The sequence below is a fragment of the Typopeltis vanoorti genome, chromosome 22 (genome assembly GCF_054136105.1).
Source record: "Typopeltis vanoorti isolate ZY-2024b chromosome 22, IOZ_Tvanoo_1.0, whole genome shotgun sequence".
NCBI classification, from domain to species: Eukaryota; Metazoa; Arthropoda; class Arachnida; order Uropygi; family Thelyphonidae; genus Typopeltis; species Typopeltis vanoorti.
The window spans coordinates 80,357,967-80,372,127 of NC_143570.1; the positions used below are offsets into that span (position 1 = coordinate 80,357,967).

At 36.1% G+C, this 14,161-nt stretch overlaps 1 protein-coding gene across 5 annotated transcripts in view; it reads left to right on the forward strand.

Annotated features, from left to right (window-relative positions):
- The window catches only part of ebi (transducin beta like ebi), a 253,321-nt gene that overhangs the window by 45,896 nt on the left and 193,264 nt on the right, over positions 1-14,161 (forward strand). For all 5 annotated transcript variants that reach the window (XM_090412349.1, XM_090412345.1, XM_090412347.1 and 2 more), the window contains one exon: positions 7,523-7,616. Coding sequence is in view for 4 of the 5 variants with exons in the window: in XM_090412345.1 (XP_090268471.1) it covers positions 7,559-7,616 (58 nt within the window). In the remaining variant the exon portion in view is untranslated. The remainder of the gene's footprint in view (positions 1-7,522; positions 7,617-14,161) is intronic.

A 14,161-nucleotide genomic window follows, 5' to 3' on the forward strand; every position in this document is an offset into this window, starting at 1 on the left:
CATTTATTTACATTAATATGAACTATACATGAATCAAACGACAGGGAGATTGCTTTCTCTACCCATCTAAAAATCTTTAGCATAAAATTAGAATCCTTTCACTTCAATACTAAATAATCTCTTTAACTCAAATACTTATTTACTCTCTGCCTACAAATTCAACTTATTAAACTTCTAGTTTACTCACAAAGAGGTTAGCTAACTCTCTGTTAAGTTATTTTTACAGATTTTTTATATTGACCTCTAACATGCCAATTGACTCTCTTATGGACACTTCTAATTACTAATAAACTAACTCTTAACAGTCTATGTACAATATATCTCCTAGACTATAAGAAAAATATACAAAGGGAAGTAACTTACAGAGGCTCTGTATCGCACATTCAGTCAAGAGTCTTTTACTAAAGTCTTTATGGCTTTTCTTTCATCTCAAGTTTAGGCTTCCTTTAGGAGTATCTTGCTTCAGTGGTATCACGTCGAGATCTTAGCGGGCTTATGGACTGCAATCTGCGGTACTCGAATAGCACATATAAAAGGTTTCAGCATATGCGCAATTCTCCTCTGGATCCTACTTCGGGAACTTCTACTTCTAATTGCCGCCACTTCTGCTACTAATCGCCGATGACTGCAACTGCCGCCAACTGGCTCTGGCTCTTCTCGGTAACAGCGCTTCACCTTTGCTCTTTAGGCACTTGGATCTCGGCTCTCTTCTTTGTAACTGGGGCCTTGCCTTTCCTCGTTCTTTGCCACCACTGCTCTGATTCATCTCCACATATAGTCTCAGCTCACTTCTGCTCTGGTTCCAACTTCTGATGACTCTCTCTTGACGTCTGGAAGCCCCTTATGCTTGGCTCAGTCCCCTTTTATTTTGCAATCTTGGTGCCTTGCACTAAGGGTAGTAAACCCTGAAGAATTCGGCACGACTCTTTCATCTTCTTTTAAGTTTGACCCGCTCCTTCTCCTCCATGCAATCTTTTTGATCATATTTTGCTGGGCGCAGAAACTTGTCTCTAAAACTCGCGGACCTCTTTGATACTTTGCTTCTCCTTTTGGGCCGTGGAAACTTCTCTAAACCTAGCGGCACTCTTGAATACTAACTTTAAAGGTGTTAGCACAGACCTTGTAAGCAACTCTTATATACAAAACTAGTAGTAAACAACTTGCCTGCACTCTTACACATAACTATATACAGAGTTCCCCAATGGCAAAGCATTGCCTTTGTTTTTGATTAAAACAAAGATTAAAACAGTAAATACATTCACTTCCCATAGGGCTAACTACATCAATATTTTGCAAAATAAACATAGAAACAAACAAGGTTATTTACAGTTCTCTTGGGACTTGATCTATGTAAAAAATCGATGTAAAGCACTTTAATATTTTTAAGCTACATCAAGTTTTTACAGAACGGTTTTGAGGCAGTGTGATGTATGTGTCGTGGATGTTGACAGGAAGAGATGTTTAGTTGGATGTTGCTATAAGCCTGGGAATTGGATGTTGATGAAGAAATGTATAAGTGCCTTTGATTGGTGAACAAGGGAAGGGTGGTTATTATGGGTGATTTTAATTGTGGCCATATAGATCGTAATGAAGAGATAGCATTTGGAAATAAAGAAAATGCACTTCTCGAGAAATGCATTTTCTTGAGAAAATGCATTTCTCGAGTTCTTCAAAGAGGTTTCAGGCAGTACATGAAGGAGGACACCTGAGAATTGATGTTAGTTGGGAACTGACAAAAAAAACACATAAGATTCTGAAGGTCAAAAGGCTGAATAAAGTAGATGTAAAATGGATGAATGAGGGATAAGCATGTAATCTGAAAGGGAAAAAAAATACTTTGGAGGCAGTACGAGATGAGTAATGATCAGTTGATTAGTACAACAAAAATGCAGTACAAGCAGAAATTAGCAACTCAGGACAAGAAAAACTGGATTATGGTAAGCTGATGTTAATAGATGAAAGTAGGAGATAGGTAATTGCTGCAGAGGAATTCAATGAGCAGTTCATCGGGGTGTTTCATCCTCAGTGTGAAATCAGAAGCTCAGCTGTAGAGAATGAAATGAAATGAGAGAAGACTTAATGATGAGCGAGCAAGAAGTATATAAGGAGTTAAGTAGCTAGCTGTCAATAAGGGAATAGGACTTGGCATATCATATATCTTAAGGGAATATTCATTTAGATCAGAGTTAGTATCAGCCTTCTCCTGCCTGTTTAACAAAAGTCTTGCAACAGCACGAGTTCCAAAGGAGTTGAAGGAAGGTAAAATTGTTCCACTTCACAAAGGTGGTGATAGATTTAAGGCTACAAATTATAGACTGACCTGTATATCTAGAATTGTACTTAAGGCATTGGAGAGGTTGGTGAAAGATAGAATGCAAAAGGGGGTAATAACAGTGGTATTCTTTGTGCTTGTTGGTTTGGTTTGGTTTATAGTTTATTTGGCACAAAAACTACAAAAGTCATACTGTGCCATACTAAGGTTACAGCTATACATAAGCAGTTAAAGAAAATTGTAAACAATATGCCTGTACAAAAATTAGGTTCCACAAAAGAGCAGCTACATAGAAACAGAATTGCTGCAGAGGGCACAGCAACACAGAAGGTTAAAGGTTACAGTAGTACAAAAATTGTCAACAATACAAAATGCTTGTACAAGCCAAGGAATGCATTATCTACATATAGTTAAAATTATATCAGATGTTTTTATAACCATACGTAAATAGGCAAAAAGGAATTATTATATAACATGCATGCATAAAAATAAACAAAATTGCAAGAAGGTTACACAAATGTAAAAGGTGTCCTACAGCAATACATAATTAGTCAAAAAAATTAGTAAATAATATGTAGGCACAAAAGTTAACTGGGCAATGCAGTTTCTACATATAAACAAAATTACTGCAGCATTTAAGGCAGTATATAATTAGACAACAATACAAGTTAATAAACAAAATGTATGTACAACACCAAGCCAAGAAATGCAATATCTACATATATGATTAAAACAAATATTATTACAGTAATACATACATAGTTAAAGAGGAATTATTATACAATATGTATGCATAAAAATTAAGTTTAGCAGTGTAGTATTTACATATTAACAAAATTACAACAAGGTAACACAAGGCTACAGAAATACATGATTGGTAAGAAATTAAACTAATGAATAATATATACATTAATACTCAGCTCCTGCACAATATACATCACAAAACATTACATATTTTGTAATATATACATACAAAAGTTAAGTGAAGATACAGTATTTACATATAAACAGTTACTGTCAAATGTGTTTGTATAAATTAATTCTTTGTAAAAAATTAAAAACATCGTTCAATCTGCCAGCATCTGTCTGAGTGTATATGGTCTGGCCAGGTAGGCAAAAATGTCATTCCTCTCTCATGCAAAGTGCTGGCACTCTACCAGTGAGATATGTATTGCATTTTTCACACATGGGAGGGTCATTAGCTCTCAGTAAATAAGTATGTGTAAGATGACTGTGACCTATGCAGAGCCTAGTGAGAACAACTTCCTCTCTTCTCTTTATTCGTTGACTAGAATGTCAATGCTTGATTTTAGGTTTTTAATGTCATATAATTTGTTAGTTAATGCTTCCTGCCATGATGACTGCCATTGAGCAATTAGCTTTGATCATCTAAACTGTATATGGTACTGTCAAACAGTACATGGAGAAAGTTTGAGCTGATTTAGCAGCAGCATCTGCAGCCTCATTTCCCTTAATTCCAATGTGGCTGGGAATCCAGCACAACTGAACATCAAAATTAAGGATTTTCATTTTGTGAAACAAGTGTAACACCTCATAAAGTACTGGATGTGGATTATACATTGGAGAAGAGATAGCCAGTAAAGAGCTCAATGAGTCTGTATAAATTATACATTTTTGGTATCAGTTTTATTTTATATGCACAAGTGCAAGCTGAATGGCATGTAACTCTGCTGTATAATTACTGCAATCAGGTGGGATCTGGTTGGAGATAATAATGTCAGGAAGCACAGCCAACAGAGGTATTAGTTCTTGAACCATCAGAATAGATAGGCAAAAAATCTGTTATCCAAGAAATCTTGGATAACAGATTAGTGAGTTGGATAGGTGAGGTGGGGTGCACTGTCTCAAAAGAGGAAAGTCACTAGTGGTGTGCCACTACAAGGCCTTGATCAGGCCTTGTATGGATTATTGTGCACAGATTTATTGTCTCCTGGTTTTCATGGTGATGAGGATATGTTCCAGAGAAGAAAGTTTAAGGTAATAACTGGCCTTTGTGATGTGAGATATGAGGATAAATTGAGGGAATGCAGTTTGCAAAGCCTTGCGAATAGGAGGAAGAGATGGGATATGATTGAGACATTTGAGTTGGTGGAAGGGTTGTTACCAGGTTAATGTGGAAGAAAATTTTCATAGAATGGGAGAAGGGAAGAATGAGGAGGACATTCCAGGAAGCTATATAAGTAGGGTGTGAGGAGGAGCATAAGGAACATGTTCTTTGCATGGAGAATGGTTGGAGTGAAATGTGTTGCCCGACATTGTGGTGAATGCGGATACTTTGAATGAATTTAAGACATGGTTTAATGGGATTTGTGTATATCAGTGTTTGGCTCCTATGATGAGTCTTTTGATGCCATGGAGTTTTGATCTGGTGTTAATAATAATAATGAGACTAATGAGGAAAAAACATGAATATTTTTTCCTCATTAGCGAGGAAATATACGCGAGGAATGGAGGGAAAGTACTCTTGTTTCCATCTACGAGGGTAAAGGGGATGCACAAAACTGTAAGAATTACAGAGGAATAAAGTTGATGTCCCACACAATGAAAATCCTAGAAAGAGTTTTTGATGGAAGATTGAGGAAGGAGGTGGAGATTGCAAAGGAGCAATTTGGCTTTGTGCCTTGTCGATCAACGACAGATGCTATCTTTGGGTTATGGCAGATGATGGAAAAATTTTGAGAGAAACAACAGGAGCTACATCTGGTGTTTATTGATATGGAGAAAGCGTACAATAGAGTGCCAAGGCAAGAAGTCTAGAGGTGTGTGAGGGAGAAGAAAGTACTGGAGAAATATGTTAGGTTGGTGCAGGAGATGTACAGAAATGAAGACGAGAGTTCAGACCTGCCTGGGACAGACAGAAAGTTTTCAAGTGACAGTAGGCTTGCATTAAGGGTCAGCATTAAGTCCGTTCCTGTTTAATATTGTGATGGAGGTGGTGACGGCGGAGGTGAGAGAAGATACGCCTGGGACAATGTTGTATGCAGATGACATCTTGCTGTGTGCAGAGTCAAGAGAAGAAATGGCAACTAAACTGGAAAGATGGAAGAAAGTACTGGAAGAGAGAGATACGAGACTGCGCAGAAGTAATACAGAGTATATGTGTTGTAAAGTGGACGGCAGCCAGGAGACAGATCTGGAGCTGGAAGGAAATTTCATCAGGAAGGTTAGGGACTTTAGATACTTCGATTCAAGAGTGGAAGAGGATGGAGAGGCTGAGAAGGAAGTGGGGTTCCTCCATCCCACTTCTATCTTTTCAGGATACAAGTGGGATGGAGGAACTGGAGAGAAAGATGGCTGGAGTGCTGTGCGATAAGAGGGTGCCGATCAATCTGAAAGGCAATAGTGAGAAAGGCAATCTACAGGACAGTAGTGAGACCAGCTATGACATATGATATGGAAACTGTGGCCCTGAGGAAAAATAACATCAGCAGGATAAAGGTAGCAGAGATGAGAATGCTTAGGTGGATGTGCAGTGTGACTAGAAAGGATCATCTGAGAAATGACTATGTGAGGGGGAACGGTGAAAGTTACGAACTTAGGAGCGAAGATACAGGAGGCAAGGTCGAGATGGTTTGGTTATATGACGTGGAGGGAGGACGAATATGTGGGAAGAAAGGTCATGCAGATGGATGTGCAGGGGAGGAGGAAGCACAGGTGGCAAAAGAAGAGATGGAGGGAGCTGGTGGAAGAGGACTTTAGGATGTAGAACTTGGATGTGGTTACAGCCCAAGACAGGAGGATGTGGAGGAGACTCACCAAAAACAAGGACCCCACTTAAGTGGGACAAGCTGCAAAAGAAGAAGAATTCTCGGCCTAAGTAATCTTGAGTTTCCTCTAACATTGTTAACATAAAGTTAACTGCCAAATCTGCTACACAAAGAATGACTCTTGTCTGCTAAGTGCTTCAACATTCAGTTTAATTGGTTTTAGTAAATTCTTTAAATTCTGGAGCAATTAAATATTGAAGTATTTAATTAAATATGCACTACTGATAATTGACAGAATTCAAGTTTTTGTGATTGTTAACATATACAAAATTTGGATTTGGACTTGAGTTTTATTACTATTATACAGATGCAGTATCTTCATAGTTAAGACTTGTTGCAGGAGACCTATCATACCTCTCCTTAAACTAATTCACCATTGGGGCACTCACAGATACCTCTGGCAATCTATTCTACTCATTTACTACTCTCCGAGCAAAAAACCCAGTCTGCATGCATCACTAACCATGCTCTTACACAACTTTCAAGGGTAACCTCTTATTCTCTCTCTACTTGTCATGCATTGAAAATTTTCTTTTGTCAATTTTATAGAATCCCTTTAGTAATTTATAAGTTTGTATCATTTCCCCTTTCCTCTGCCTATCAAACTCTGTAATCCACATGCCTTCAGTCTATCCATCCTCATATGGTGCATTCGACAGACCTATCAACAGCTTGGTCACTTGTCTCTGGATCCTCTCCACTAATTCCTGATCCCCCAAGAAACCCAGGTGACCAAATATGTGCACAGTAGCCATGTTTAGATTGAATATCAAGTCCAAGTAAAACTTTAAAAAAGACTTTGCAAATCCAGGTATTCAGGCCTGAAAAACCTTAACCATGACAAACCCAAGTCCCACGAGCACAATTCAGTTTTAAATGAAATTTAGTATAGCAAACTATTCTTGTGTTCCCCATTACTTTGCTGTAATGAGGATAAACTGTAATAATCATTTTGTAGTGTTAATGGTGGGATGGAGAGAGAAAGAAAAGAAAAAAATTTCTACATTCAAAAACAGCCAATTTATATGAACTTGTAACAAATTCATGGGAATTACAAATGATAAATTTTTAAATAATAAATACAGTTTACCCTCATTTTATCAAATTTGTAGGGAGCTTTGGAATAGTTGACTATAGTAAAGTTCCTTTATAATAACACTGACTGCAGTTGAACATGTTCTAGTTTGTTATAACAGTATTTGCTATAGTGAGAATTGGAAATTTACTAACGGTATAGTAAATTTTTCTGTTTAATCAGAAAAATTTATTCCACATTTGTACAGAAAACATGTGCTGCATTTTGTATATTTTTTTAAAACCTGAAACGTAACTTTACATACATATACATACATGCATGCATACAGTAAAAATTAATACTATAATTTGTATTTCAATGCGGTCTGTTTTCTTAATAAAAGAAGGTATTAACATATTCAATAAAAAAATAAAATTAATATTTCAGAGTCTTCCCTTATGGTGAAAATCAAGTTTGGGAAAAATGAGCTTTAGCAGTGACGAAGTTAATTTTCTTGTTTATCGTTATCTTCAAGAATCAGGTAAAGTGTTCAAAGATATTATAAATATTTTATTTATACAGAGTTAGAGAAAAAAAAGTAAAGCATTGCACATTATGCCATTGACAATTCTATATTAATTTTAATGTTTGTTTTAATGTTTGATTTGCTGTGAGCAAGCACAGCACCCATCTTGTGCAAAGCTTTTTCATTTGCAGTTCTTCATGCAAAACATATCCTACACATTCTTTTGAAATGCCTATAGTCTCAGCAGTTTCACATACTTTGACTTGCCGGTCATCCAATACCATATTATGCACTTGATCAATGATTTCTGATGGTGTTACACTTTTTGAAGGTCCTTCACATGGATCATCTTCAAGGCTGGTACGGCCACATTTAAACTCAGCAGCCATTTCTTAATTGTCAAAAAGGAAGGAGAAGAGTGCCCTTAAACTTTTATGAACTTCGAATGAATTTCTTTTGCCATTAAACCTTCTTTTACAATGAATTTTATAACTGCACGATACTCAATTTTATCCATTTCAAGGGATACAGACAACACTTTTGCTTCAGACAGCTGTATAAAACAAACTACTTAATAGAATGACTTACAATTTCACATGGATGCTTATGACAGATGTACTAACTTAGAAAAAAAAAATTTTTGCTGATAGTGTTGCCATCTATTGTCGAGCCGGCGAACTTTTCAGACCACCCTCGTATGAATGCCCTATTCAATTCTGGAATTCAATCTTCAGACCAAACCTTCTCAGTTATATTGTAGCTGTTGTAAATCTGTTATATCTCCATATTTATGCATTTCTATTAAAAACTGGAGATATACTGCATCTGTTAGATGTATGTAGTATTGAGGATTGTTTGTTGTTTAAGAGTGAGGGAAGTAGATTGATTTGTGTAGGTGCTGAGAAATAATTACCTGATGCAACATGTTATTGAGAGAACATGAAGTCTGAGAGTACTAGATTTTGTCCATAATCAAAGTATCAACTCTTGCTCCTGATTTGTGGGGGGGGGGGGGGGTTAAGCATTGAAATATTCAGTTAAAAGGAGTATATGTAGAACCACAGAATCAGTGCCATGGCATCAGAATATGAAATAGCAGGATGCTAGTATAGTCCGTGGAAATCCATCATGGAACATAATTCACTTCACTGGATGATGGGAAACCATTATTCACTTCAGACTTTTGAAGTGTTATCAACCCACATACCTAACTTAGGGAAGGGGAAGAATATGAAAATTAATTGGATGAGTAACATCCAGTGAAGCAGAAAATTTTGCTGCTTAATTATGTTTCAACATTTTTTTTCAACCGACACTGCCTGCTGGAACTCACTTATGTATGTTTCTTCTGCTTCATCAGCACATTTTCACACTATTTGCATTATACAGTACATTAGTTGCAACTTTTTTTTTTTGGGTAGAATTTTATTTGAAAAATTATATGTACCATGACTGTGAATGAGTTCAAAGCAAAGTATGATAGATACTGCACAAATGTTGGATATTCTTGACATGCTGTTTAGGACCTCCCTCAATGAGTCGTCTAAGGACTCCTTGGAGTTGCCCATAATAATAATAATTTTTTTGTCTCTGGCCAGTCCTCCCTGCCTTTCCAGCAATCTTCAATGAACTGTCATGTCAGAAACATAAACATTAATCCCACTAGCTGTCGTCTCTATTTAAGTCTACAGCAGACAATCTTGGATTCAGTTTGCCTTTCCTAAGTTATAAGTGATCTTGAGTAAGTGTAGTTTTTCCTTTTTCACCCATATTTTCCTTTTCTTGTCAGGGAAAAAAGGTACCTGTCTCTCTAAACCTCTTTAAAATCGCATTAACAGTATCGTTGAGTCATGGATGTGTGCTGAGATTTTTGAACACTTTTTTGGAGTTGTTTCCATTTTGTAGTATCCACAAAATGAATAAAACACTACAAATGTCAACTTGTTTACACTATTAAAAATGCACAGCACTATTCACAAACATCATAGAGACAGTTAAAACATGCAGCACTCAACCAAAATAGTGAACTGAAACCCCAAACCAAAATCATTGTGAACTGAAACAAAAACCAAAGCAAAACCAAAAAAGTTGATAGTTGACAAAAATTCAGCTTGTTCGGATTATGTTGGCTACTGTATATATTACTATGTAAAAAGTGTATAGTGGTCATCAGTGAATGAAAGAAAATTCTTAAGAAACAAAGCAAAATATAAATAAAACATAGAAATAAATTCATATAACAAGCACAACAAATTGTACTAGATGATTTGTGACTTCTTCAACCCACATATATTCCTGCCATGCCAAGATGAATTACCTGATCCATATTATTAGTTCGTTGAATTATCCCCTCTCAGTCATTATTTACTAAACTACCAATGTATACAGCCACTGTTTGTTATTGGTTAGTTTTATTTTTTATTTATTTTATTTTATTTTTATTTTTTAAATTATACATACCATAAATGCAAATATTCATTTATAGGATCACACGTTATTCACTCCACTCCATCAACTTATAATATACACACATATAATATCGCAAATGTAAATGATTAATAATTCACTTATCAATAATGAAAGCATTTTTATATGAATGTTGATTCACATTTACACCTTTTAGTAATTCATATATACCAACCAAATACATATGAAAAGGCTTAGTGTTGTTGATTATTCATAATAGTGCTTCAACTTATAAACAGCACCAAGTGAGGAACAAATAAATTAATTTATTGAACTTACTAATATGTTACTGATTTTTTACTGAGCAACTTCAGAGCACAAATTATAACCGACAAAACACAGGCAATGTGCTAACCTGGCACTCTCTATAGGCCAGGTCACTAAAATTAATTTGGAGAAGTCTGCTGGCTATCTGGCTCAGAATGTCTTCCTCCCACATTTTTGACAGATTAATGCATCCATGCTCGTGGAGGTTGCGGGTGGGGGGGGCCTTCATAGTAGATGCTGATTCTAAAAATAGTCTTCTGGATCTGTAGTGACTCCTGTGTGAAACCAATGTCTTTTTCCATTTAATCCTATGTGAAGTAGTATTGTGAGCATAGTCTGCTGGTCCTGACTTGCCATGTGGATGAAGGCAAATGTTAACTAATCTACCAGTCTGTCCAAAGTAGACACAAGGAATTGTATACACTCCAGGATGCAAGAGGATGAAGGTGATCTTTAGGAAAGCAGATGAAGGTAGCTAGCTGGTTTAAAAGTGGCATGGAGATCATATCTGTAGAGAACTTTACTATCTTTTCTGATGTGCTCATAATATATGGGCTTGTTATAGTTTTGCTGTGTTAATTGCAGGTTGGATGGGGTGGGGTGCGGGGTACATGTCGTATTTTATCTTTTATATTGGCTAACAAGATGTTGAAAAGTTTTGAAAATAGTGATTAGTGTTGGATGTCAGATCTACGATCTTTCAATCAGTGGCTAATAAAATTCGTTTTGATGTGGCCAGTAGTATTCTGACTAAATCCAAACCTACCAAGAATAACATTCCACCTAAAGAAATATCAACACTTAAAAAGTTATACAGGAACAAAAAATTATTATAACCAAATATAACAAAGGAAATACTAATGTTATTATGGACCAAATGAATTATGCAGAAAAATTAATCATCTTCTTAAGGACTCCTCTACTTATTGGATTATAGATTGGGATCCTACCAAATCTCAAAAGAAAAAAGTCTATCAAAAAACATCTTGGCCCAAAAAGATTACCAAAAAACTTAAAACATTTGCATGTCACACCACCCAAGATATATGGGTTGCTTAAAATTCATAAACCTAATAACACTGTTTGTCAAATGGTTGACAGCATAAACAGCCCCATATACAAACTGCCCAAACATTTATCCACATCACACACGCACACACACACAGAGGCAGGAAACTCTCCCTTTTATTAAAAAAAAAAAAAAAAAAAAAAATTAATTTCACTTTATGTTAAAAGTTAAAATGAAATTTTAAAAAAAATAACTTGACAGATTTGACATGATGATCAGCCTTCACTGTTCACCATTATACCTTTTGCAGAGACCCTTAACCTTATTAAGCCACTTTCCCCTTCTGATATAACTCATCATCATCATCATCATCATCAAATTCCTGCCATGTACCCTCAAGGGGTGTACAGGATATGACAGTACTACATGAAAAAATTACATCATTACTAACTTCCTATCAATAATTTTCCTCCAAATCAGTCTGTTACTTGTCAAGACTCCAACATTATCAGATCTTATATTTCTATCGTCTAAAGCACTTTGTGCCGTATCAATCCACCTATATCTTGGTCTTCCTCTGGGTCGTTTTCCTGCCAACCTGGCAGAGAACACTTGTTTTGCTAATCTTTCCTCTCCCATTCTATTTAAGTGACCATACCATCTGAGATTAGCTCTGCTAACACATTCCTGGATGCTGACAATGTCAAGTTCTTTCCTAATATCCTCATTTTTAATATGATATTGCCATTGATGCCATCTGTTCACGCCTCTAATCTTTCTCAGGACTCTCATATCTGCGGTCTCTAGTCTTTGGTCAAGTGTTTTACTTCTGACCCAGCTCTCAGATCCATAAGTTAAAATTGGTTTGAACACAGTCTTGTATACAGCTAATTTAGTGTTCCGACTAATTTCTTTCTTATTCCATATGAATTTATTCAATTGACTTCCAACAATACCAGCTTTGCTGATTCTGTTGTCTATTTCTATATTTAGTTTACCATCTTCAGTAAAAATTGTGCCTAAGTAGCTGTAATGTTTTACTTGTTCCACAGGTTCTCCATTCACAACACAGTTGACATTTTCAATGCTTCTGCCTATTTTCATTGTCTTTTTATTGCTGACCTTCATACCATATCTATTACAACAGCTATTCAATTTAGTCAGAGAATCTTGCAGACTTGTAGCGGATTTATTTAGAAGTATAACATCATCCGCTTAAAGCAAAGAGCTGACATTAACATCTCCAATTTTGATATCAGGTTTAATACCACATTCCTTCATAATGTGATCCATATAGATAATGAATAACAGAGGAGATAATGTACATCCTTGTCTCACACCAGATTTAACATTAAACCATCTTCCTGTACTTCCTTCAATTCTAACTGCTGACTCACAACTCAAATAAAGACTAAGTATTGCTTGATATAATGCCCCATCGACACCATATAACTGCAACGTATTGAATAGCTTCTCTCTTGGCACCTTGTCATATGCCTTTTCCAAATCGACAAAACTTAAATACAGGTCTTTGTTATATTCCCATGCTTTCTCGACTATTTGTCGTAAAGTGAAGATCTGATCCTGACAGCCTCTATTTGGCCTGAATCCAGCTTGTTCTTCACCAAGCTTTTCTTCCACAATTTTTCTCAACCGTTTCTCAAGTATACTTGCATAAATCTTGCCAGGAACACTCATTAGGGAAATACCTCTGTAATTCTCACATTCAGTTTTATTTCCCTTTTTATATATGGGTACTATGAGAGCTCTACTCCAATCATCGGGAATTCGTCCCTCTGTCCAGGCTTTCTGAACTATGCAGTGCAGCCACTGTAAGACTCTTATACCACCATACTTCAGCATTTCTGGTCGAATATCATCTACTCCTGCTGCCTTTCCACATTTCAAGCCTTTGATGGCTTTTTCTACTTCAAGTATGGATATGTATTCCTGACTGCATGCCTGGTCAGTGTTTTTTATCACTGTGCTGTCATCACTGCTTGTTTAATTTAGCAGTTTTTCAAAGTAATTACTCCATACTTCAAGGATATCTTTTTCTCCTTTTTTCATTTCACCTTTATCATCTCTAATTCCTTTTACAGCACTCTTTCCTCCATTCCTAAGCTTCTTCAATAACCTCCAGAATATTTTGCCACCTTCTTGATATTTATTTTCTATATTCTTGCCAAAGTCCTCCCATGACTTTTGTTTAGCTAGTTTTACACACTGTTTAGCTTTCTTACATTTGTCTCTGTATTCTGTAAGAGTAAAAGCTGACTTATTTGCCAGGAACTTTTGATATGCTTTCTTCTTTTCCTTCACTGCCTCTTTAACTTCCTGTGTCCACCAGGGAGTTCTGATTTTTTTATCTTTGCACACAACCTCACCACATGCCTCTCTGGCAGAATCAATCAATGTTTCCTTCAGAGTTTGCCACTGAATCTCCAAGGTTTGATTCCTGTTCTCAAACTCTTTCATTTTCTTTTCAATAATATTTCTGTATTTTAGTCTACAGTTTACATCTGAGAGCTGCTCAACTTTTATTCGCTTTAAAACTTTCTTACATGTTATTCTTTTCAATATGAAATTCAATTTTATCCTGCTCAAGACTAAATAGTGATCACTTCCAATTTCAAATCCTCTGTACACTCTGGTGTCCTGCACCAGGGAGAAAACATCACTATCAACAATAACATAGTCAATGAGACTTTTCTTATTCCTAGCCTCTTCTCTCCATGTGAATTTGTGCACATTTTTATGTTGGAACATGGTGTTAGTAATAACCAGTCCATGTCCTGAGCAGAAATCCAACAGATAT